Below are 26,992 nucleotides of genomic sequence, written 5' to 3'. Positions count from 1 at the left end.
GGTTGAAAACCCAGAAAGGGCGGCCTTGGCAAAAGTTAGAGCGCAAAAAGAGAGGTTAATACCCGAGTGTACCTTAACCCCGAACTACGCAAGGCTTGATTCCCATGTTTGGGATACGTAGGCAACTTCATTCTGAAGTCCAATCGTAAAACACTTCAAATTCGATTGTGTCTATGTGACGGTTCTAGTCTTTGTCTTCTCTGTATCCGAGAATTTGGTTGTAATTGTCACTCTGAGGACTGGTTGCCATGTGTTGCGGCACTATTTAGACTAGGGGCAACTTTCCGTTGCCATGCAGTGCTGCGGTGCTATTCAGACCTGACCAAAAAGTTGGTAAATTGATGGATTATCTAATTCTATTGAGGATCGTACCCATTCTTGGTTTACCAAAATTATAAATAAAAGAAAAACTTTTTTATAGGTTTGTATATGTGCCATTTGTGGAAGCATCAACATTTTATTTTTCTAGCAACATTACAATTAGTTCTTTCCATCTAATCATCTAGTCTGGGATTTTGAGAGAATGGAGTCATGTAGTCAGCAACTTGATGTGGTAAAAGTCCTTATAATTGTAGGAATATCTTGTATGACTTTATGCTTTTGAAAGTAGCAAGTATGTGTACTCGTCACTTACATCATTTCCTTCATTGACCTAAGTACTTTTTTGTTTTGGAGAAGTTCAGTGTCTTAGGTAGCTTATGAAGCTGGTATATACATATCCTATTTGAGAGTATTTCAAGTACTGAGTCTGGGTTCTTGTACGAACCAAGTGCTTTGTTATTGTCTGGTATTGTGAGTTGTTAGTATTTTAGTTGTTATAATTTTACATCTTGTCACACCCCTCCTTCTTCCAATGGGTGAGCCTTAGATTGTGAAAGAGGAACTAAGGATGCAATCTAAAAGCTGTGGAGAATGGAGATTACAGATTGGGTTAACATTTTTTAAGTTGAAGTTTTGATACCTTTGTTTGCATTTGGTTCCCCAAATATTTTACCAATTAAGATGTCTGTCAAAGTGGAGTCATGTGGCCGGTCAAAGTGCAATCCTATTTCATGGATTTTTTTTTCTTCTTCTGATAATTAAATAAAGTTGAAAGAGGTGAAACCTCTTTACACTGTAGGGGTGAATTCTCTTTACACAATGGGAACAAAACTAAAAGCCAACAACAAAACTAAACTCTCCTAAAAATCAATAGAAGCTAAAAAACAATTAAAAAGCCATCTTGACAACTGAAAATGATATGTATGAAGCAATTTTGCTTAGCATTTTGTTTGTACTTCAGAAGTACGGGCACTTTTAAGAAAGTAACATGTTTAACACTTTATGGATACTTCCCAACACTTGGACACTTATAAAACACATTACAAGTTTTAAAATAATTAGATTATCCATAGATAGTGTGACATTATCCTCAAATGCTATATGGAACTAAAGGGTGATTTTTTTTTTTTAGATGGCTTTTGGCATGGCTATGTGGATATTCCAATTTTGTGTACAGAGGATCATTTACACTTTTGTGTAATCCCACATTTTTGTCGTCCTCTACTTTTTGTATGAATTTTTATTAATCGTACATATAGGATTTGGTGGGGTACATGATACTTTTGACATCAAACAGATACATTATTGTCATGGTATATAGATAACCTTTTGTCATAGTACATATTACCATGTTAATTTGTCCTATGTCAAATGGCCATTTAGCATAGTAACAAATATATTTTTGTGTACGGAGGACATGGTTTTCGTATGATTATTTGTTTTGTATGAAATTATTATTTTAAGTTGGAATATACTTGGTTTGTATGCAATGTTGACATTAAAAGTTATTCTCTTGTTTGGATGGTTGTAAGTGAAATAGATGCAAATTGTGAAATGGATGATAATATATATGTACTGTTTTGTTCGTATACCTGTTACAGGTTGCATGGGATACGTATAAGTTGTGAACAAATTAATTATATATAAAAAAAAAAACATAAAATGATGTTTTTGATGACTAAACAATTGGTAGCCAAAAATGGAGTAAATATTTTTAGCGACTAAATAGTTAGTAGCTAAAAAAATAATTAAATGGAAACAAATCTTTTGGCGACTAAATATATAGTAACCATAAAAAAAACCTTTAGGCAACTAATGATTTAGTAGCCAAAAAAAAAAAAAACAAAAAGAAAGAAAAAAAAGGCTTTTGGTGACTAAATATTAGTAGTCAAAATAAAAAAGATATATGATAGATAACTAAAATTTTAGTAGCTAAACAAAAAATTAGACTTTAGGCAACTAAACAATTTAGTAGCTAAAAGAAATAAGATAAACAAAAAAAGAAAATTAGCGACTAAAAGTTCGGTTGCCCTAAATGGTTTAAGTTTTTGGCAACAAAAAATTTTGGTCATTGAAAATGTAATGTTAAATTTAGGGAAAATTATACTAATGGTTTCTATAGTTTGAGACTTGTGTCACTTTGGTCCATGACTTTTCAATTGTGACACATTTAACCCTAAATTTTAAATCTTGTTCCAAATAAGGACAATTGAAGATACCATTGCTTAATTCAAGGGCAAAATCGTCAATTTGACAAAATATAAACTAATTTGACAAAATTAAATGTCAAAAAAATATTTTTAAAATTTTAAAAATTATTTCTACACACTAAAAATAAAATTATGTAAAATTAATATATCTTTTAGACATTTATTTATTTTACTAAATTAATTTTTATTATATGTTTGGATGATGATCACGTAGTAGGTGGTTGTTTATATTTTCATCAAATAAGTTTTTATTTTTCCAAAAGTCAAATATGGCGACAACTTTGATATTATTATTAAGCGAATCCATTAAATTCAAAAATATTTGTTTGACATTTATTTTTGTCGAATTAGTTTATATTTTATCAAATTGACGATTTTACCCTTAAAAAATCAAATAATATCTTCAATTGTCCTTATTTGGAATAAAATTCAAAATTCAGTGTCAAATGTGTCACAATTAAAAAGTCATAGACCAAAGTGATACAAGCCCCAAACCATAGGGACTATTAGTGTAATTCACCCTCAAATTAATTATGAACTTTTGGCGACTAACGCCAATTGAAGACTTTCAGTGACTAAATAATTTTTGGTCGCTAAAAGTGTAATTGGTTGTGTGCACACTTACCCATACGTGCATTAGAAAAAGAAAAGAAAAAGATTATATATATGCATGTGTTAGGCTCATTTGTACTGTTCTTATTATACTTAAAAATAAATTTAGATTAAAATTTTGCTTTACTGTATACTTTTCAAGAAATAGACCAGAGCATTATTTATCACAAAAAAATAAAAAAAAAAGAAGAAGAAGAAAGAAAATAGACCAGAGCATCATAATGTTCACACTACGTAGGGAAAAACTTTACTTTGGCCTAATTATTGAAAAAGAAATAAATTAAAAGAATGATGGGTAGGGGTGAATAACAGCCAAACAGCTCGAGCTTGTTTAATAGCTTCTTCACTTATTGAAACGAACCAAGCTCCATCAGAAAATGCAGCTCGTTGAAATTTTTGACCTGAGCCTGAACAAAGGCCTGTTCGACTCGATAGATTTGTGAAATTCACAGCTTCTCTTATTATATCAGATCAGATTTGAAACTGAAACAGAGACATACAGCATCAGGGCTTTCATAGAATCGTATAAATTCTGGTGAGGTTCTTTTGCAAAGATTAGGAGGTATCTTGTTTCAACTCCCTTTCTCTTTGTTTATATTTTGTACAATTGAATACAACCAAACAGTTTCAATTAGTCATATCACTCTTTTGCTTGCTATTCTTTAATAACCTTTTATGTGAAGAAGAAGTAAATTTCTTTGTTTGGGTGAGATTCGAGAATCTGTTTCTCAACAATTTTTAAAATTTAGTTTTGTGAAAAAAATGTAATAATAAAAATTACTCATTATTTTCATATGGTTTGTTCTTTTTTAGGATTGAAATAATTTTTGAAATTTATCAAACTAATTTATAATTTTTTTTTTAATCTCCTTTCATTCTATTTAATTACATTAGACAAGCTATAAATTTGGAGGGAAAAAAGAAGAAAGAGTATCTCACAAACTATGAGAGAAGAAATTGAAGATATCTATAAGAAAGCAATGGTGTGTCCATCCAGATAGTGTTGGAAGTTAATTTGCTGCCCATAGTGGATTTGTTTTTGTATACGTAGTTGATTTGTTTACTGTGACTTATTTTAAGTAACTGCATGCTTTTTGTGTGTCTGGTTAGGAACTTAGTGAAAAATCTAGAAATCCTCTAGATGTTAATTTGTGATTATGTATCAATTTTAAGCAGAATATAACAATCTCAATCAAACAATTAAGACAAAGAGACACAACGATTTTACGTGGAAAAAATCACAATTGGACACCTCCAACTGTGATCAAAAACCACGGGCAACAGCCACAAGAACAATCCACTAAAAAGATTTAAAGGAATTACACAGGTATACTCTCAATTACCTAGCGAATCCACAACGCCTAATTGAACCAACCTCTATGTGCCTCTTCCAACCCGTCTTCACCTTGGAATTGTCTTTACGATGAGCCACCCCGGAATCCACCAAAGCTTCAGGCTCGAATTCTTCAGAATCCACCGAAGAACAACTCTCTCTTTTGTAGAACAAAACACAACCTTTGATGTACTCTCTTTAAACCATGAGTTGAATACTCAATAAAACATCAAAGAAAACTCACAAAGTATCCCCAGATATAAACCCTAGAACCCAAAAAGAAGATCTGGAGTAGTAATCCTAAAATCTGACCCAACACGCGAATTTATAGAATCTGTCCCGCGATCTCCGCTCGAGCGCCCAACAGCCCGCTCGAGCGTCGTCAGCAAAATATGCGCGTCATATAACAGAGGTCCGCTCGAGCGCCAGAAAGCCCACTCGAGCGCAAAATCACATATCTCAGTACTTTTGCAGGCGACCAAAACTGCTAGAACCAGGGATTCTCTGCTCAAGCGCGGGTATGTCCGCTCGAGCGGACAGGCAATTTTGAATGCATTTTTGCATTTTGCTTCGGAGGCGCTGCCCCTCGACCCCGCCGTGGCGCTGCCCCAGACCCGCCAAGGGGCGCTGCCCCCTCGACCCCCGCGAGCTGACCGGGCAGCTCGATCCCCGTCATAATCAGCGAAGTGGCAATCTTGAAAGCATTGGCATCACAAACTTCTCTGAAAAGCACAATTTAGGTTGGATTCGCATCTAAACACTCATAGCCTCACTGAAATAAAAAGTGCGAAAATAAATACAACTGAAAGGAGTTTTGTCAAACGGGATTGCCAAGAATAAAACCTAACAATCTCCCCCTTTGGCAATGCCGTGACAAAACACACCTAACAAATAAAATCCTAAACACCCCAACCCATTACAGCCAACAAAAGCCAACTTATTTCTCAAGGTCATGATCTGCAAAACAGTTATTAGTGCCACAATCTCCAAAACAACTATTAGTACCACGAGAGTATATAAAAAAAAACAATAGACATATGACACGATTGTCTTGAAACATGAGATGGAAAACATGAATAGATGAAAACTAAGACTCATGAACAACAACTTTCAAACAACAAAAGCAAGATCATAAACCACACAAGCAATGATATGACGATGTAAATACCATGAACATACAAGAAGGGCAAATAGTGCATAGTAACATGCAAAACATATAGCCAATCTCAAAAGCCAATATATCAAAGTGTTCATGCTAAACAACTCTTGCAATGAGAAACCAAACTCCCTTACCAACCCAAATCAAGATGAACCAAACTCCCCCTCACTAAAAGCAATCACAAACACTGAAAACAGTGAACAAGAAAAAAATGATAAAAATAATATGGTGGAGCAAGCAAGGAATTTCATATTAGTACCTTAAAACACATAAGATTATCCAAGAAGCACCATTACTAGTAAACACAAATGTGCACAGTCTGTAGAAGATTCCTCATGCAAAAAAGTGATGCATTATGTGAAAAGCATAGATCCCATGATAAAAGTGTGTGTGTGACTCTTGGAGTTCGACAAATACTAGATTCAATCCTAGTAGTGATATGAAAGCTAGACCTCCGACAAGAGAATCTAAGCACAACAAAGGAAAGTCAAACCACTAGAAATCAAGGGGTATTTGGTGAGTAAAGGCAGAGGCTCCCCCTCAATCAATGAATCTTTTTTTTTTCTTTCTTTTGCACATTTTTTTTTTCTTTTGCATATTTTGTCTTCTTCTCTTTCTCTTTCTTTTTCTTTTTCTTTTTCTTTTGCTTTTTCTTTTACTTTTGCACAATCATTGGTGGCTGACAAGCTCAAGAGTATGGAAACCGAACCAGAGAAGCATGGATATAATAAGGATGGCCTGGTTGGTGACTCTGAGGTAGCCTTTTCCTCATGGCTAGACTGCAAAGAATTAAGGGGAAAGCCATGGAGATGCAAAAGGATGGTAGGTGGTTAAGAGACTCAACATCACCCAAGATATGCTAGTATAGGTCAATTCCTCTAGAAAAGCAAAAGATACAATGCCAGAAGTCCATAAAAAATAATCACTAAGGCAGAAGACTCCAAAATTTGCTAATCCAAGAGTGTGTACAGAATGAGACATACTAATCAAAAAAACACACACTCCAAAACGAGTAATGACCACAGAAAGCACACACATATTAACATGTAATGGATATTCTCATCAATTCCAATATGCACCAAGGACCACTCAAAAAATTTCAAGCTTGCAAAATCATACTAAGAAAATCTTTTTGGGATTTTTTATTTTTTATTTTTTTAAAAAAAAAGCAAGACAAAAAAAATGAACAAGCACACATTTTTTTTTTAATTAAAAACAACACACAAAAACCCAAAAGATAAAACAAATAAGCAAATTAACACAAGTCAAGTTTTCTCACCCAAACTGCTTTAGTACGAACAAAGTTGTGAGAATTGCGGTTCTTGGGTGGTGTCTTGACGTTGTGGTTCCTTTCCCCTGCAATAGAAACCCGTCTTGACATGGTTTCCAACTTCCTATTCCTAAGTCTAGGCAAAAACACTGTCCCATGCAACTTATAACAAAAAAGGCGAATATGACCATGCAAACCACAATGATGACAAACAAAAACAGGGTGTCCAGAGTGTACCTTCTTTTCTTTTACCTTACCAACTCTAGGAAGTTTGAGAAGTCCATCCATATGTTGAATTTTTTGTTCTCCCTTTCCTTGAGTTCTTGTATCATGAGATATTGAAGCACGCTGCTTTTGCTCTCTCTTACCACCAAAGCCAATGCCACTCTTGTCACAAATCATATGTTGAGATCCAATGATATCCTCCAAAGTCTTTGATCCTTTGTTCCAAAGACCAATGGTAGCCATAGCACACTTGAGCTCTTCCTCTTTCTTGATCATTAGTTCTTCCAAAGCAACTTGTGACATCTCGAGAGATTCAATCTTTTCTTCATACATGGCATGGGTTTGCAGCAGCTCATTCCTCTCTGTCTCACAAGTCAGCAGTTTTGCACAAAGAACTTGTCGATCATCAGCTACCTTGATGGCATTAATCCTGGCCTCGGAAATCTCCTCCTTAAGTTTGACATTCTCACTTTCACATGCTTTGAGTTTCTTTGTGAGTTTGTCATTCAATTTGAATAAGTTAAGAGATTCCTTATACAACTTTTCATATGCTTGCTCAAGCTCTTCATGATCACTCTCCGAGGATTCATCATCAGTGATATTCTCAACTGACATCTTCGGAGAATCTATTTGTCCTTCAGCTTCGGAAGCCGCCATGAAAGCAAGAAATTGTTTATGACCCTCTTCACCTTGATCTTCATTGTCACTTTCATCTTTATCAGATTCTGATTCATCATCCCAAGTGATAGCGAGGGCTTTCTTCTTCCTCAAACGAGTAGGGCATTCTGAAGCAAAGTGGCCAAATCCTTGGCATTCATAGCATTGGAGTCTTTTAGAGTTCTCTTGTATCTTTCCTTTCTCCTTCTTGGCTATAGGATTAATTTTAAGTTTATCTTTGCCTTTAGATTTATGAGAATGAGTAGATTCCAAAAGATTAGGATTCTTTTTCAAAAAAGATTTTTTAAATTGTTTAACAAAAGCAGCCATAATCTTGGAATCTATCTCGCAATCCTCATCAGAATCCTCTACCACTTTATGAGCACTACTATAAGCAATAGTATCTTTTTGTTTCTTTTTGAAATTCCTATGTGCTTCATAAGTTTGAAGGTTTCCAACCAACTGATCCAACTTGAGGTTGTCAACATCTTGAGCCTCCTCAATAGCCGTAACTTTTGGTTGGAACCGATCGGGCAAGGATCTCAAAAATTTTCCCACAACTTTGAATTCTGGAATTTTTTCACCTAAATTGAAGCTGGAATTTACAATGTCACTCAACTTCGCATAAAATTCATCAAAGGTCTCACTATCTTTCATTGAAAGGTTTTCGAAACTAGATGTGAGCCTTTGAAGTTTTGAACGTTTCACAGAATGAGTGCCCTCATGAATAATTTGTAAGATATCCCAAGCCTCTTTTGCGACTTCACAATTACAAATACGACTAAATTCTTCAGGTGTGACAGCGCAAAAGAGAGAATTGATAGCTTTACTATTCCAGCTACTATTTTGGTAATCAGTTGTGTCCCACTTATCAATTGGTTTGGGGATTGTAACTCCATCAACGATAATTGTTGGTTCAGTCCACCCATCCATGACGGATTGCCAAACTTTTTCATCAATAGATTTTAAAAAAGATCTCATCTGAGCTTTCCAAAAAGAATAATTGGATCCGTCAAGTAGAGGTGGTCGAACCATAGAATTTCCTTCACGAATTGTATCCATTATCACAAATCAAACAAGATTTCGTTCTAAAAGAATTTTTTTTAAAAAAAATAGAACGACCTGCTCTGATACCAATTGAAAAATCTAGAAATCCCCTAGATGTTGATTTGTGATTATGTATCAATTTTAAGCAGAATATAACAATCCCAATCAAACAATCAAGACAAAGAGACACAACGATTTTACGTGGAAAAAACCACAATTGGACACCTCCAACTGTGATAAAAAACCACGGGCAACAGCCACAAGAACAATCCACTAAGAAGATTTAAAGGAATTACACAGGTATACTCTCAATTACCTAGCGAATCCACAACGCCTAATTGAACCAACCTCTATGTGCCTCTTCCAACCCGTCTTCACCTAGGAATTGTCTTTGCGATGAGCCACCCCGGAATCCACCAAAGCTTCAGGCTCGAATTCTTCAGAATCCACCGAAGAACAACTCTCTCTTTTGTAGAACAAAACACAACCTTTGATGTACTCTCTTTAAACCATGAGTTGAATACTCAATAAAACATCAAAGAAAACTCACAAAGTATCCCCAGATATAAACCCTAGAACCCAAAAAGAAGATCTGGAGTAGTAATCCTAAAATCTGACCCAACACGCGAATTTATAGAATCTGTCCCGCGATCTCCGCTCGAGCGCCCAACAGCCCACTCGAGCGTCGTCAGCAAAATATGCGCGTCATATAACAGAGGTCCGCTCGAACGCCAGAAAGCCCGCTCGAGCGCAAAATCACATATCTCAGTACTTTTGCAGGCGACCAAAACTGCTGGAACCAGGGATTCCCCGCTCGAGCGCGAGTATGTCCGCTCGAGCGGACAGGCAATTTTGAATGCATTTTTGCATTTTGCTTCGGAGGCGCTGCCCTCTGGACCCCCGCGAGCTGACCGAGCAGCTCGATCCCCGTCATAATCAGCGAAGTGGCAATCTTGAAAGTATTGGCATCACAAACTTCTCTGAAAAGCACAATTTAGGTTGGATTCGCATCTAAACACTCATAGCCTCACTGAAATAAAAAGTGCGAAAATAAATACAACTGAAAGGAGTTTTGTCAAACGGGATTGCCAAGAATAAAACCTAACACTTAGGAATCCATAAACAGGTGAGTTTCTTTTTATACTCCTTTCTTCTACTCTTTTTTTTTCTTTTAAAAAAAATAAATTCAAGTTGACTAGAAATAAAAATCACTTATTACCCAAATAAGATTGATTAACACTGTATTTGATTGGGAGATTTGAAGAGGGATTTGGAAATGAAAAGAGAGAAGAGGTGTGAAATTATGTGAAATATAAGTGCATTTTATTCACATTTCACCTATCTTTTCTCTTTTTCTTTCAAAATTCTTTCCTAAATCCCCAACACTAACCTGACTTTAATTATATTAGTTATGATTTTTTCCCTTCCATGTTTTTCTTTGTTTAACTTGTTTGTTGAGGCATGGTTTTTATTGAATATTTTTGTCCTATTTAGATAGGTATATCGGAGATTCCACACCGACGAAGGATTCTACACCAATGCTGGACACACAAAATCCATTTACCTACTATCATTCAGAATGCCAATGAAGAAGTCCAGATTATTGATGCTCCTCTTGAAGAACCGAATCCCTTTCAAAAGAAAACTAGAAACAGAAAATCAAAGGTAAGAATGCTGACTGCAATTATTGTTGAACAAAACTTGCTATGAATATTCAAGGTGTGACCTACTCAACTTCATAGACATTTGATGAGCAGTACACTTCATTAGATGAGCATGAAGATTCAAAGATGGAGTTAGATTTAAAGGTTTATTTATTTTATTTTTTTTGCCATAAATAGTAAAGGCAATTTTGCTTAGAGGTAGTCTTGAGACAATGTTAACATTTTTTTATTTTTCATAAATGATTAGAAGTTGGTTTCATTTTATTTTATATTTTTTTATTGGCTTTTATGAGTAATTGGTTTTTGGTTTTTGGTTTTTTTATTAATCTTTTATTTTATTTTTTTAGTTTAAAAAATATTGTGTTGGTTTCTCTTCTTCTTCTTCTTCTTCTTCTTCTTCTTCTTCTTCTTATTTTTTTTTTATTTTAAATTAATCTAATTTCCTTTTACACTTCAAGTGCATGATAATAATATTTTACTTTAATATAACATTGATATTTTTTTGGGAGAAATATCATATCAATGGAATCTTGAAAAAAATAATCATAAATTAATAAATATTAATAATTAAATTTATAAAATTTTATTTTATGTTTTTAGTTTAATAAATTGGATTGGTTTCTCTTCTTCTTCTTCTTCTTCTTCTTCTTCTTCTTCTTCTTCTTCTTCTTCTTCTTCTTCTTCTTCTTTTAAAAAAAAATTAATCTAATTTCATTTTACACTTCAAGTGCATGATAATAATATTTTACTTTTTATTGGGTTCAGGCTTCTCATGTGACTATAATATAACATTGATATTTTTTTTGGGAGAAATCATATCAGTGGAATCTTGAAAAAAATAATCGTAAATTAATAATTTTTTTTTATAAATATTAATAATTAGATTTATAAACTTTTCAATGAATTTATATTTTTTATCCCCTGACATCACTGACAAGTAACAATTCCTATTTAAACATTCAATATTTTTTTTTTATATAAAATTTATTTTCAAAAAAGTAATGCAACACAGTAACAATAGTATATTTGTAAGTATAATCATAATAATATTTTTACATAAACAAAATGCAATCATTTTATATTGGGTAAAGTACACTAATTAGACCTCAGAGATTTAAAGGGGAAAAAAAATTACAATAAAACTTCTTTCCTTAAAGATAAAAACCATCGGAATTAATATAAATAGTATATAGACATGAAAATAAATAATAAAATATATATTTTAATATAAAATGGATAACACCATTTTTTTATGAATAGAACTAACAAATTGCTGATAAAAAAGTATGCCAAATCATAAGATTTAATGTATTTTTTTAGAGAGATTTGGTGATAGACCTCTCGGTGTCTAACTTATCTTTCAAAAGGAAAAAAATTATCTGGATCATTTCAAAACCCCTTAGTATTTTAAAACTTGTTTATTTTATATATATATATATATATATATGTGTGTGTGTGTGTGTGTGTGTGTATGTGTGTGTGTGTATCAGATTGCAATTACTCTCTTTCATCTCGATCTTTTTTTTCTCTATCTTGCTCTTATCAATGTTGCTCTCCATTGGCGCCATCGCTGCTCTACACTGGTGCCACCGCCACTCACCATGGAACTCTTTCTCTACCTTCTTCATTGCCACTGTCACTCATCGCATTCACGACCTCATATCTGAGATCATTCACCGTCGTCGTTGTCATTAGAAAATGACAATTCGTGATGGTTCTTAGGTCTCAAATCTAAGATCCTTCACTCTCTTCCTTAAGGGCAGAGTCAGGGGGGTCTTGGCCCCTCCAACCTTTTGTAAAGTCTCCATTGTCTGCTTTTGCCAATTTTTTTTTTATATATATTACATAATGACCCCCCAATTTAACGCTCAAAACAAATTCCATAGTAGAGTTACCTTTCAAAAAAAATATTTTCAATAATATTATGGTGATCATATTTTCTTAGGGAGATTTGGTCATAAGTCCCTCAGACCTTTCGTTTATTGTCAAAAGGATTTAAAAAAATAAAAATAAAATAAAAAAATCAATACTTGCAAAACTCCCTTGCAACTCCCATTTTTGTTAAAAGGACAAAATTTTACTTTGATTCATCAAAGTAAAGTTTGCGATTTTGTAAGGCCCCGGTGTCCCACATCGGGAATGGAGGGGGAGTTCCTAGGCTATAAAAGTAAAAACCTAGACCCTTATATAGCATCGAGGCCTTTTCCCAAGTGGTGAAATCCCTATTAGAACTCCCCAGTTAAGCGTGCTTAGGCTGGAGTAGTTCTAGGATGGGTGACCCACTGGGAAGAACAAATCCGTGCGGGCATGACCCAAAGCGGACAATATTGATGACGTGTAAAGGGTCGGGGCGTTACAAATGGTATCAGAGCCGACTCTCTAGAGTACCGAGTGTGGGCCCCTGGCGTCTCTCGGTGCATGTGGGCGGGCTTGTGAGCTGGCAGGCTACTGCACGAGGACGTGCAGCCTTATGGGGGGTGGATTGTAAGGCCCTGGTGTCCCACATCGGGAATGGAGGGGGAGTTCCTGGGCTATAAAAGTAAAAACCTAGACCCTTATATAGCATCGAGGCCTTTTCCCAAGTGGTGAAATCCCTATTAGAACTCCCCAGTTAAGCGTGCTTAGGCTGGAGTAGTTCTAGGATGGGTGACCCACTGGGAAGAACAAATCCGTGCGGGCATGACCCAAAGCGGACAATATTGATGACGTGTAAAGGGTCGGGGCGTTACAGATTTTGCCTGTGAACAAATAAAAAAAATGGAACGAACAAAAAATAAGGATTTACAGGAGAAGGAGTGAACGAAAAAGAGAGATAGAGAGAGAGAGATCGAATGAGAGAGAAACAGAGAGAGAGAGAGAACAAACTATCGATTTTCAAATCTATGGTAACAAATCTCAGATTTGAGGTCATTAATCTCATATGAGATAGTGGAGACAAACAGTCACTATGAGAATGATAAGAATAATGTTTTAAAATACAAAAGACTTTTAAAAGTACTCATATAATTCTTGTCATTTTTGACAAGATAAGTACTTCCTGAGAGATTTATCGCCAAATTTCCCATTTTCTTATTATGTATTGTTTATCCTTTTATGTGTCAATGCTATATTAATATCAAATACTAATGGTTAAGGTAATAAACAAATTGTGGTAAAAAAGATAATCATTCTAACATTATTGTAGCTCAAAAAAAAAATTTGTAACATTATTGAAAAATTTTAATCCAATCCATGTTAAAAACAATATAGTTTATTTGTGAGTTTCTATAATATATTTAATGGAATCACTTATAAAACTTTATGTACCTGAAGATATTGTATAGTAGATTAATTATATTAGAATTTTTTTAACTATTACTAAATATTACCTTAACATTTATCTATAAATGTTTATATTTTGACCTCCTTAACCATAAAATTCATATAAATAATATTTAATTAAGACGAATCTCATAATTTTATTGGTCCAATTGACCTCCATTGAGTAATATTTAATAATGATTTAATCAAATAAAACTCTAATGGATCCATTGATGGCTAAGTAGATTTATCATATACCTTCTCTTTAGCGAAATAGCCCTCCACCAGAGAAATCTTGGCTCTGCCCCTGCTCTCTCTCTGGTTCTGATAGTTTGTGCTCTCTCTATGCATATGTGTGTATCACTCACCATTTATGCGCTCTCTCTCTCTCTCTCTTCTTCTTCTTCTTCTTTCTCATGATCTTTGTTTTCGAACTCTATCTCTCTATCTCTCTTTCTTCTTCTCATGATGCTTTGTTTTTCAAATAGTAAAATTTTACTTTGGTTTATGACACAACACTCTCCTGTAAAGTTATCATCACAGCTTGTTTCAGAGTAAAATTTTACTTTGAATCATATTAATCTTTACTCTGATTCAGAGTAAAATTTTGCTTTGTAATTAAAAAAAAAAAGGTAAAATTTTACTCTAAATCAAAGTAAAATTTACTATGATTCAAAGTTAAATTTTGCTGTCGTTATGCAAATTAGTATGTTGTTAACTAAAGTAAATTTTTACTATTACAAAAAAACAAAGTACATACTAAATAAACAAACCATAGCCAATTTTTACTTTTAGATCTATGAAGAAACAAACAAAAAAACTCTTGATTTTTTATTGTAATATCTCGATTTCTCATTTTTCTATCAAAATTAAGTTTTTTTTAATCTCAGATCTCAAGTTATTGATTTCAAATATGAGGTCATAGGTATCAAATTTGAGATGGTGGTGGTTTGACGGTAAAAATGGTGGTTGCCGGCCGACGATGAGGATGAACAACGCTAGTAAACGATGAAGATGGTGGAGACGATGATCAACCGTCAATTTGGTGAAGAGAGAGAGTGTTGTGAAAAAAGAAAAGAAAAAAATAGAAGATATAATGGTCAAATAAAATATTCAAATAACAAATTTTATCCTTCATACAAGACTTTATAATTATGAGAGAGTTTAGAAAGTATTATATTTTTTTTGTTCTTTTTAAAAAAAATAAATTGGAGGGGTTTATGGCCAAATTTCTTTCCTTTCTTTTTTTTTTTTTTTGGTTATTTTTTGGATGAGGTTATTGTTTGGCAAATGACATTGCAGCCCGTATAATGGCAAAACCAAAGAAGTTTGGGTCAAATTATGAATTGATGTGTCGGATATTCATGATTTTGAGTTCCAATTCTTACTTTATATTATTATACAGAGCAAATAAACTTATGAGAGAGAGAGAGATAGGGTAACCCCAACAACACAATTCAGAAAAGGTGGGGGGATATTTTGATGTGGATGATGGATAGATGGATGCTTGTTTTCTGTATGATCCACTTCACTCACTCTCTCCTCGATTGAGCTTTCTGTTAATTAACACCCAGTTGATCAAAATTTCATCTACCCCAAACATCGTAATAAATCATTTGATTAAACCTGCTAACATGATGAAATCAAAAAGATTCAGTCTCCTTTTCTATCTGTCATCTGTAACAAATCATCGTGCTATTTTTGATTGGGAAGAAATCACAAGAGTAAATTGATTGAGGCACAACATAAAATAAAATTTGATTTGATTAGATTATATGAAATGAGTGACTAAATTCCAAGGTAGCAATAAATCCCAAAAGGATCTTCTCCATATCCACACACACATGTATATATAGTATTAAATTAAGAAAGTATAAAGCTGACGGCGGTGTTGTCTTGTGTAAAAGGAAAAGTTACATAAGAATCACTCCAATGTAGTATTTCCACATAGGATAGGACAGTCATTGGAAAAGCTGAAACACAACAGAGAACAGAGAGAATAGTAAGTTTGCTTCTAATCCAAACAATGCCCGCCCCCCCCACCAAAAAAAAAAAAAGCCAGCCACTATCACCATCACCATCTACATCTAAATCCTCCTCCTCAAGCAATCAATATAGTATAATCTATATCTATATATATAGCTGTTTCATTATTTGATCATTGAGAGAGAGAGAGAGCTTTCCTTCCATGGTGATGGAGGAAGCAGCAGTGGTGGAAGCTCTGTTGTGCGGCGATGGACAGAGACAGATATTAGCAGCGAAAAGAGTATGCAAAGCAACGAGTAAGCAAAGGCACAAGTTGGCCGAAAGAGTTGTGGCACCATTGGTTATGATGCTTCATCCGCGGCAACAGCAGCAGGTGCAGGACTATGACACCATTGAAGCTGCTCTCTTCGCTCTCCTTAGTCTTGCCTCCGGCAGTGAACAGTACTTCTTCTTCTTCTTCACTAATTTTGAAAATTAGAAACAGGCGGATTTAGAAATTTTGTGAATTTGACTCCTTTTTCCATTTTTACAGAAACAAGATCCATATTGTGAAATCTGGAGCTGTGCCGGCATTGTTAAAGCTCCTTCATTGCCAAATCGAATCACTCTTCAATCTAGTGATAGCAGCTCTCTTGATCCTCTCTTCTTGTACAGCAAATAAGCTGGCCATTGCAGCTTCTGGGGCTATTCAACTCCTCATTGAGTTCCTCAATTCAGAGTACACCAATGACAACAACCACCAAGATAACAACAACAACAACAACATCATCATCAGCATCCAAGCAAAGCTCGATATCATAGCCACTCTCCATAATCTCTCTACTTATCATCAAACTATCCCCTCAATTGTTCTATCTGGTGTGGTAGTTTCTTTGGTTCAACTAATCTGTGGCTATGAAAAATCATCGGAGTTGGTTGACAAGGCAATGGCATTGCTCGAAAGAATTGTTTCTTCATCAGAGTCTGCTCTAACGGAGGCTGCTAGCACAGGTGGAACGATTCAGGCATTGGTTGAGGCTCTTGAGGAGGGTTCACCCCTATGCAAAGAGAATGCAGTGGGAATCCTAGTTCTCATATGCCAAAGCTGCAGAGAGAGATACAGAGGGATGATTTTGAGGGAAGGAGTGATGCCGGGGCTGCTTCAGTTGAGCGTGGACGGAACATGGAGAGCTAAGGAAATGGCCCGTGCTCTGCTACTACTTCTAAGAGATTGCTCGAGTCATCATCATGGCAGTTCGAGAAACAAACAATGGAAGAATGTGCTTTTGGAGCGGGCTATGGAACAAATTGATGCAGATGAGAGGGTGGGCACAGCACTGAGGCTGGTGGAGGAGACGATTGCGAAGCTCAGTGCTTAATGACTATTCTTTCCAAAAATTATACATGTTTTAGTGTAGGTGACGAGCTTTTTTTAATTTTAAGCTTTTGTGTTTCATGCAGTGGTTCTGAAACTGGGTTATGCTTGAACACTCGTTGCATTATAGTGAAAATTGGGATTCTGGATGTATATATGATTAGTTGGTTTAGGTTTCTTTTGCTAATCTTTGGGTTTGAATCATTTTTGTTATTTGACAAATGGTTTTCGCTAGTGAGGTTAGAGGTTCAATTATCCCCACTTTATGTTTGCATTTCTTGTGTGATTTGTGTGATGTGTGGTAATATATTTTTGGAGACCAAGAATTTGACTTGAATTCTGTGTCTTTTTTTCTTTTTCTTTTTTGTAATGATCTTACTAAATCACAGCAACAAACATTAACAATCGATATAATCTCCAAAGTTTAAAATACAACCTAAATAACATTAAAATAGAATTACCAAAACAAAATTATTCTAGTGAAAAAAATGGATAACAATCCTAATCCGACACAAAAGGGATCAGTACAGCACGCACATGATTGGAAGTGGGGACTCTCAGATCTTTTATAGAATCGAGGCTACTGCAACCAACCCAACCCAACCCAACCCAATCCAATCTAATCCCTACAAAAATCATATAAATAAAGCCACATTGATTGAAGGCTTCCTCTTCACTCTCTGATATCTTTATGGATATTGCATGTATGGATGTAACAACCTTTCTCTTATTCTCAGTAGCAATTCCTGGCCACCCACCCAATATTGATTCTTCTGTTTTTTCCTCTTTTTTTCTCCACTCAACTCAATCACTAATCCAGATCACCAAAGTTTCTTTTCTTTACTTTTCCTTTCCCTTTTTTTTTTTTTTTTTTGGTTAAACAGCTAGACATATAAAATCAAAATCAGTAAATAAAAAAAACAGTAAATAAATGAATGAATAAACATGTAAGAAACATAAAGAAATACCAAAGAATATATACACGATCCAAATCTAACAACCTTGTGATGATATCTAGGGGATTTGGCCCTTCCTATATAAACCAACTGAAGGACGGACTGCATTTCTTTTCTATCAGAAGTAGACTACAACAATCTAAATTGGAGATATTCTCTTGAATGTATAATGTCAAATTTAGTTCATTTCAAATGGATAAAATCCAAACACAACCTAACACTAGACAAAAATACAACAGGAGGAGGTGCAGCATTCCAGAATTTACACTGTCAGCCTTTCCTACCAATGACCACCTTGCTATGCTGCAAACGCAAACCCAACATAGCCTTGACGCGGGGACCTTGTCTCCACTATCTTCCCAAATCTGCTTTCCAGGCATACAATCTTGCCTTGACGGGGACCTTGGCTCACAAAATAACTTTCCGGGCCAAAGTGAACAAAAATATAATCTTCTTACAGAAACTTTCAAAAACTCCTACTCTAACAGCACCTTCCAATTGTAGACCATAGTCAAAGTACCCATGTTCGATGTAAAGATTCCACAATACATTAATTACTGAGCAACTAAGGTAAACTAGCCATTCTAGTTTCTCTAATTACTGCTAAGCTTAACCTGCACCTTTTTCTTTTCCAGAGTTCAGGATGGAAAGGAAAGCAAAAAACACCAAACAGGATTTTAATACACCAATAAGTACCTTTTTTTTTTTTTACAAGTACAATAAGATGACCAACTAAATTGACTCTATTGTACAGATACCCTGTCACAATTTGCTAAGTATTAACTCCCTTCCAACAACTATTTTCATATGCATAGTCAACACATAGCATCTCTCATTGTATCTCGATCATTATCCTCTCTTTATACAAACCACACCTCAACTAATGGAAAAAAGATCAATCTAATCAGCTAATAGCAGCAATATCACATAGATACCAACCATAAGTACCACAACAGAGTAGCAAATTTCAGCATCAATACACACCATTCAAATACTGTGTACAGAAAAGCATCTTCAGAGATGGGTAGAAATAAATCACAAGAGAGGCAGCAAGATGGTTAGACTTTAAATTTGCTCATATTGGTAATTCCTCCTGAGAGTGTTAACAAGATGAAGGTATAGCTATCATTTTCCTTCTAAAGAACTGCATGGTGCAGATGATTATTTAAAATTTCATTTCACCTCTCATATAAAAACGAGGGTACATACGCCATATGCAAACAAAATATAACAGATCATAGAGCATCTTTCACCCTGACCTTCTATAAAAGCTATATGCCACCGCAATAGTTGCCACTGCTCCAACCACAGCAACTGCTGCAAGCACATCATTTTGCTCCCAATTTCCCATCCAGCATGAGAGTTTGCCCGACCCTTTGTTTCCTTGTTCTTTGGTGGTTTCTTTCACCTCCAAACCTCCATTTTGGCAGCATGAATTCCCATTAGTACCCTGACAACAGCTTTCCACTGACACATCTTCCTTCTTGTATTGAATGCTATCTCCATTGGGCTTCTCGCTTTTTTCCAGATCCTTTCCATTTGGAATCTTCCGTCCATCCGCTTTCTCAGCCTGTTCAACAGATGCACCCATTTGGCCCCTGCAGATGAACGTGGTTAACTGCCTGCTCCTATATTGTTTGGAATATATTATCGAGGGAATGAAAAGAGTCATCTATTAGCAACAAGCAAGTGCCCAGAAATGCCAAAATATGCTTCTTATGAAGACTAATTTGATGGTTAACTAAAAACCTGATGTACCATCTGAAAGGTAAACGCAAACCTCACGCACATCTACACAGGACCTTCAAAAAAGATTTGTATACTGAAACACGAATTGCAGACATGGATTGAAACAAGTTATCAAAGTGCTGAATAAAGTTGGACAATTAAAATACAAATTACTAGAGTAGAATGAGAAGCTCTACTGCAATCATATTATAGACCAAACTTGAAATTCTAGTAAAATATACAAGGGAATACACCCACTAAAGACTAAACCACTTCCAGAAGTAGAATTATTTCCACTCACATAGACCACACTAATAATCAGTAATCAATAAATTGGAAGATTCTAATCCATATATGAATGGAGGAGAATGCTACATCAAATCCAGTTGGATTCGCAAACAAATTCAAGAGTATGAATTACAATTGTACCTAATTTCAATTGCTAAGGAGAGGACAGAGGTGGAAGACTATCCCAAACCTCCAGTCCAGTATTTTGTACACGATTATAAAACTGAGGGCATTGCAGGATCAGGTGTTAGTGAGTGCTTGCTCTCTTGTTGCTTATGACGTTATTAGTAGAAGTAATGCATAAAGCAAATAGAAACCTGTGGGTACTTGTATCAAGCCCTAGAGGTGCCACATCACCAAAACCCCACCCACGTGGCAGACCAATAAGGCACCACGTGGGCATGTCGTATGTTTGATACATGGCGAGCCCTACGGGCGCCATGTGCCAAGGCACTAAGCAAAACCAAGACTATATGCTTAGCCTAAGTGAGAGCACACATATAAGCCTAAATATATCCAAATATGAAAAGCCCTGCAACAGGCAGCACCATGGCCCCGCAGGGCCCATGGTCCTTCATACCTCACTCCAAAGACCAAACAACAATACAATCAATCTGCGGTTCACTTGGACTTAGATTGATGAACACTGGCTCTCCTAAACATAAAGATAGGCCTGCGGCTCATTCTCCTACTTGGTCGCCTAGAAGCGAGTCGCACTCCTAAACTTCGAGATAAGCCCGCGGCCCATTCTCCTACTTGGTCGCTTAGAAGCGAGCCCCTGGCTCTCCTAAACACTAAGGTGGGCCCTGGCCCATTCACCTACTTGAACTCCTGGGTTAGGAGCAGGGCCCAGGCACTACTGCTTGAGATCATCAGAGGATACTGGACTGGCGACTGAGGTCATGGGATCATCGAGATGGTTGTCTTCTTGCTAAGACAACTCCATCTCGACCAAACTTAGAGAAGAGGCAACAATGACCTTACGTTCATGTCATTCAATGCATATACTAAACGTTACTTTCCGCTTATCATGAAATGTTGCTCTCCGCCTGCCGTCAAGCTACAGACGACAGCAGGGCTTATATCACTTCTGGTAGAGTTGAATACTCCTGTGGCCTATATAACGTATCGTATATGTAGCGAAACACAACAACACAACTCCATGATTCTAACACACTAAGTCTCACACTGTACATCAGTGTTCAAGGTCCATCATTGCCAACCTCTCTCTCTCCAAACCTGCTTTGACCTCCTCTTCTCCACCTCTGGTGATCTCAGGCCATTGAAGTGCCTGCCATCTTCCTAGACTACCTCTGACCACACCTCTCACCCACAAAACCCGAACACCAAGTCACAAGCAATTTTAGTCACGTGCCATACGGTTCACACATCCAGTGTCTCCTTCTGGAACTTTAATAATAGACAGGATAGAAACATAACATTCTAACAAACGTTTCATGAGAAAGACAGAAGAAACTTTGAAGACACAAACCTCCAAAGACGATCAATGATCTCTCCCTTTCCAATATGTTGGTCCAGCAATTCAGCCACATCATTTGGGGTAACATAACCATACCTACAAAACAAGACCGAGAACTAGTTAACACAATTATGACACCAATTGAATCACTTTTATTCAAGGCTTCAAGAAACAAGAAAAAAAACAGTAATCAAATGAGAACTAACCAGTGACCAGCAATTTTGCCCTCTGCATCTGCACTGAAAATTATCAAGTTCCCAGCATATTTGTGACCCCCAACATGAGAGCAAGCACTCACAAACACGTGATCCTGCAATGCCCTCTGTTCAATCTCTTCTTTGAACTTCTCAATGAGAACTGGCCCACAAACACCACACCTTTGGTCTCTACTAGCATGAGCACAAACAAATACATGAGAACCAGCCAACACCTCTTGCACTCCAGAAGCCCATGGTTTTCCATTCACGAGTACATCATCAACAAAACTATCCACATCCGAGCCATTCAAACCCCTTCAATCGAGAAAATAAACAAAATAATCAACAAACGAAGCTCTAATTCTTCATAATTTACTAGAAACTGTCATAATATCGGACTCAACATAGAGAATATCTGAGAAGTAAAATCCTAACAAACAATTTCATCAAATTCGTCATAATCTGAGACTTAGCAAAGAACCTAACAATTTTTGTGAAATACAAGAGACTAGACCACCGACATAAAGAATTCCAACTGCAACCCTAACCAATACTCCTAATTTACCTGTATTTGATCATTTCAGGGAAAATCAAAACATCACCATCCGAAAACTCAGTCCCCTCGCGTCCCTCGCATACGGTCAAACGAGCCTGCCACATTAAATCACCAAGTCAAATTCATCAGATCAACACCTACTCGAACAACACATAAATAAACACACTCTGTTCGCATATCGTATATGCATCAAATTATATTCGATTTTATGGAAATTCATTCAATGAGAAGAATAACCTTGACATTGATATCGTTCTTACGAGCTTTGAGAGCTCCAGAAAGAAGCTTGGGAAGCGCATCAGACTCGGAGTCCTCAACGCGAGAAGGCCAAGAGTCGCAACTCTTGTAGCAGAGGAACAAGTGGCGGTCGTAGGGATCGACAGTGCCAACGAGGTTGCTCTGGTACATCTCAGGCCGCTGGAACCCAAACTTGACATCAACGTCGGCGGCGGCAACGGATGCATCGGAAGAAAAGTTCTCCACAGCTCCGGCCATGGAGGAAGCTAGGTTTAGAAGAGAGAGACGAGAGAGAAGATGATCAGTTGAAGGAAAGTTGAAAGAGGAGAGTTGAGAAGATGAGCAGAGAGATCGATGGAGCTGAGGAATGACGATAAAGCGTCTTGGGTGCGCAATGCGCATCTGATCGGGCTTTTATTTTGGATGATGGGGATGAGTGGCGGAGGAGGATGTGACTTGGGCAGAAAGATAAAATGCGCAGGATGGCGCGTTACGAGCACGCGCTGTGTTTGTTACAAGGGTAGTTGTAACCGCTGGTCTACAGAGATGAACGGAACGGAACGGCACGGCCTTTTAAGTCCCACCGTGTGCAGTTGGTTTCGAGAATTTCTTGTGTTTCCAGATCTTCTTGTATTTAGTCGAAAAAATTTTGTCAAATCATTCTTTTAATTGTTTTTCTTGTTATTTTGTAAATAATTAAAATATTTAATTTTCAAATGAGTTCAAATTTTCTTTACGTGAAATCTGGAACATTACTATGATTGTGAAAGTTTCATAATATATATATTTTTTAATCTTTCAATCAATATGGTGATCTAGAAATACATAGTAGTTACTCCTCTGTATATGTGAATATGGTGATCTAAAAATACATAGTAGTTGCTCCTCTGTATACGTGAATATGGTGATGAGAGGGTAATTCATATGAAAATTGGGCTGAGCTGGGTAATGAGCCGTTATGGGTCACAATGCGAAGGGCTGAGTAAAAAAATCATGAAGTTACTCCGGCTCAAGAGAGGTGTAAAGTTACTCCGATCCGCGTGAGACCTGAAGTTACTCCGGTCCCAAAGAGCTTACGGTAAGTTTGGTCATCACTCACAAAGTTATCCCCATTTGGACCGGAGTATTGGTTATTCCGGTCTAGACATACCGTGGTTAGCATTAAGAAGAGCCAAGGTAAGACCAGTGAATGGAAGAGCCGAGCTAATTTTATCTCGGTTTAATCTGCGGCTTAGCATAGCCATGCTTACCTCAGTCATGTTGAAGTCTGACCATGGTAGAACCATCTCACTTGGTTTATGCAGTGAGGGGGGTGTTGAAGGATAAGCATTATCTTTCAGGAGTATGAATCCTAGGAGGACTCTACATAGAGGAGTGAAAGTCCTACTAGGATTGTGCCACGCGGAACCTATAAAAGCTTACAACATCACCTATGGAGAGGTAACACAACTTTGATTCCTGAATACACAGAGCTTTTGTCGACTTGTCTATTTTGCTGATTTAGGCATCGGAGAGGTTTCCGGCACATACCCGCCGGCTAGCTCACGTCTGTGTTTTCAGGGAGAAAAGCGACAACGTTTGGAGGAGCACGGACTTGATCAACAGGATTATACGAGAAGGTTTATTTCTTTCCCGTACAATTGGCGCCGTCTGTGGGAATTCAGACAAGAACAAAACCTCTTGATCAAGCTTTTCCTCTTTAGAATCAATGGCGCACAACGAAAATTTACCGCAATCCGCCATTGATAGACAAATCCTAGAAGGAGGTGGGAGACGCGAAGGTTTGCCTCCTGTTCCTCCTATGGCGGACTTGGAGCCCCAACGACATAACCCCAGGAGGGATGCTAGGGAGAGGCGGAATAACAGCCCTCGTCGCTCTCGTTCACAAAGTTCGGACAGACAAAGGCGGAGGATTTATCCTCAAATTCTGGACGACCGCGTGAAGGAGCAAGACGAATTGATACAACGGATGGCGGCGGACATGGAGATGATGAAGCCCCAGATGAAGGGAAAAGGAGTGGCGACAGGAGAGGGGCGCAAAAGCAAGACGCCCCCTCGCCACTCAGAAGACCGTGGTAGGCATTCCACACCATCACAAGCAGAGAGTAGAAGCCTCAGAACAGGCGATACTCAATCCAGAACCTCCATGACTCGTTGCTCCAGGTCTGAGAGAACGAGGACTGCGAGGTCATATACTGAGGGAAGCACCTATTGACCCTCACGCACGCACCAGACATCATCCAGGCAGACGGAGTTGCCAAGATCATCCGACTTATGGACCATGCTAGAAGAAAGGGCACGATTAAAGGAGGATACTAGGGCGCGCGACCCTCGCAAGGTATCTGCCCTTTAGCGGTTGGCTCCTCGGACGCATAGAAGCGTCGAGGTTGGAATGCCATTACCGCGCCCTGCCTACGAACCAACGGACAAAGCATTAGCGAGGCTGCAGACCTCGCCGTTCGTTTCGGCAATTGAAAACGCGCCCCTACCTTTAGGCTTCCTTCAGCCCAAATTCACCACGTACAAGGAAAAGACGGACCCCTACATGCACCTAAGCCACTTCCGCCAGGTTATGGCGGTATATCGGCGAAACAAGTCTTTGATGTGCATCCTCTTCCCATCAAGCCTTGGTGACCTAGGCTTGACTTGGTTCGAAAAACTTCCAGAAGGCAGCATAGCCTCCTGGGCGCAATTGGCAGAGGCGTTCATAACAAGGTTCAGAACGAACACCAAAACCCCGGTGGAAATTGATTAACTGCTCTCCATCGACATAGGCGAAAAAGAGTCATTAAAATCCTACAACAGCCGCTATTGGGAGACCTTCAACCAGATTGGGGACTGCCCCACCAATCTCGTCATTGCACAATACAAAAGAGGCCTTCCAGTCGGGAACAGACTAAGGGACTCAATCACTATGACACCGCCTCTCACAATGGAGGCCTTAATGGAGAGAGTGCACCAACACATTCGGGTAGAAGAAGATAGCGCTCGTGCTAAGGCAAAGTCTAGCACGACCGCAGTACCAGATAAAAAGACCGCGACAAAGGTCAACGCAGTAGAACGTCCGAACAAAAACGGACGAGGCAGGCGGGACAACAGAAAAGGCCAGGATAAAAGATAGTTGAGAATCCGCACTGCCATAACCACGGTATTCAAGAAACCGATCTATCGGATTCTGAGCGAAATATGCGATGAGCCTTTCGTCAGATGGCCAGCTAAGCTAAGAGAAGCACAGAATGACTACGATGAAAGATCGCGATGCACCTTCCACAAGGAAAAGGGGCACCGCACTGAAAATTGTATGCCATTGAGACAGCATCTGGAGGAGTTTGTGGCAGCCGGTCACCTGGATAAATACATTGAAGGAGGGACGCAACCAGCCCCCCAGGACCACAATAACCCCAATGGGATGCCAATTGATGCCCCATCTCAAGGCGTAATCAATGTGATACACGGAGTATTTGAACCTAAGCGTGTCTGCGAGCTCAGAGGGTCGATCAAGAAGGCTGAGCACTTGAGGGAGGTACTAAGCGCTCAACCTACCATCAAGAAGGGAAGAACGGAGGCCGCCAATGTCATCTCATTCTCAGACAGAGACTTGGAAAGAATATATTGCCCACACAACGATGCACTGGTCATCACCCTCCGCATCAAGGATTACGACGTCAAGCGAATCTTGATAGACCAAGGTAGCTCGTGTGAGATAATGTACTACGACACCTTCAAACAATTGAAATTAGAGGACAAAGACCTGGCACCAGCTGTATCCCCCCTGATCGGATTCAATTCAATGCCAGAATGGCCAGTCGGCAAAATTATCCTGCCAGTCAGGGCAGGAGGCGTGACAAAACAAGTGGAATTTTGGGTGTTGAAGGTCCCTTCCACTTACAATATTATCTTAGGAAGAACATGGCTCCATGCCATGAAATCAGTAGCATTATCCTACCATCAAGTAATGCGGTTCCCCAACGAAGCCGGAGTAATTGAAGAGGTCTTTGGAGACCAGATTATGTCCAAACAATGTTTTGTCATGGTTAATGGCAGCCGCGCTGCCAAGGGATATGTTCATTCGGTGGAAGAACCTGAGAGCAATGAACTGTTCGCAGATGTCGGCAAAACAGCTGATCAAAAAGCAGTGGAAGACTTGGTAGAGGTAAGAATAGATGAAAAGAACCCGGATAAGTTCTTTTTGCTCGGTTCGTCGTTGTCCAGCACTGAGAGATTAGAGGTCTTGGAATTCTTGACCTCTAACATCGAAGTGTTCGCCTGGACGCCCTACGACATGCCAGGCATTGATCTAAACTTCATTTGTCACCAACTCAATGTCCACCCATCCGCCAGACTAATCATTCAGCGTACTCACAGATCGGCACTCCACCACGCCGAGATAGTGGCGGAAGAAGTGGGAAATC

General features: G+C 37.8%; 2 protein-coding genes across 2 annotated transcripts; one reads left to right on the top strand and one right to left on the bottom strand.

The window, feature by feature from the left end:
* The first annotated feature begins 15,729 nt into the window (after positions 1 to 15,729).
* LOC114318464 (ARM repeat superfamily protein) lies at positions 15,730 to 17,352 on the top strand. The gene is made up of 2 exons (XM_082900765.1): positions 15,730 to 16,225; positions 16,317 to 17,352. Exons 1-2 carry the CDS (start codon positions 15,987 to 15,989, stop codon positions 17,140 to 17,142), a joined length of 1,065 nt encoding a protein of 354 aa, XP_082756891.1. The 5' UTR covers positions 15,730 to 15,986; the 3' UTR covers positions 17,143 to 17,352.
* A 1,800-nt stretch (positions 17,353 to 19,152) lies between these two features.
* LOC114318463 (altered inheritance of mitochondria protein 32) lies at positions 19,153 to 23,237 on the bottom strand. The gene is made up of 5 exons (XM_028265361.2): positions 22,581 to 23,237; positions 22,353 to 22,438; positions 21,797 to 22,102; positions 21,603 to 21,686; positions 19,153 to 19,692 (listed from the first exon to the last, which is right to left on the bottom strand). Exons 1-5 carry the CDS (start codon positions 22,980 to 22,982, stop codon positions 19,344 to 19,346), a joined length of 1,227 nt encoding a protein of 408 aa, XP_028121162.2. The 5' UTR covers positions 22,983 to 23,237; the 3' UTR covers positions 19,153 to 19,343.
* Between the last annotated feature and the right edge of the window lie 3,755 nt (positions 23,238 to 26,992).

Source organism: Camellia sinensis, chromosome 1 (genome assembly GCF_055761805.1).
Source record: "Camellia sinensis isolate YWXY chromosome 1, ASM5576180v1, whole genome shotgun sequence".
Taxonomy (NCBI): domain Eukaryota; kingdom Viridiplantae; phylum Streptophyta; class Magnoliopsida; order Ericales; family Theaceae; genus Camellia; species Camellia sinensis.
This window is presented reverse-complemented; position numbering and strand designations above follow the sequence as displayed.

Coding starts and splice junctions, on each gene's coding strand:
- LOC114318464 (XM_082900765.1), top strand. CDS start 15,987: ATGGTGATGGAGGAAGCAGCAGTGGTGGAAGCTCTGTTGTGCGGCGAT. Junction 16,226..16,316: donor CTTGCCTCCGGCAGTGAACA/GTACTTCTTCTT, acceptor CCATTTTTACAG/AAACAAGATCCATATTGTGA.
- LOC114318463 (XM_028265361.2), bottom strand. CDS start 22,982: ATGCGCATTGCGCACCCAAGACGCTTTATCGTCATTCCTCAGCTCCAT. Junction 22,103..22,352: donor CCTGAAATGATCAAATACAG/GTAAATTAGGAG, acceptor TCTCGATTGAAG/GGGTTTGAATGGCTCGGATG. Junction 21,687..21,796: donor GGCAAAATTGCTGGTCACTG/GTTAGTTCTCAT, acceptor CTTGTTTTGTAG/GTATGGTTATGTTACCCCAA.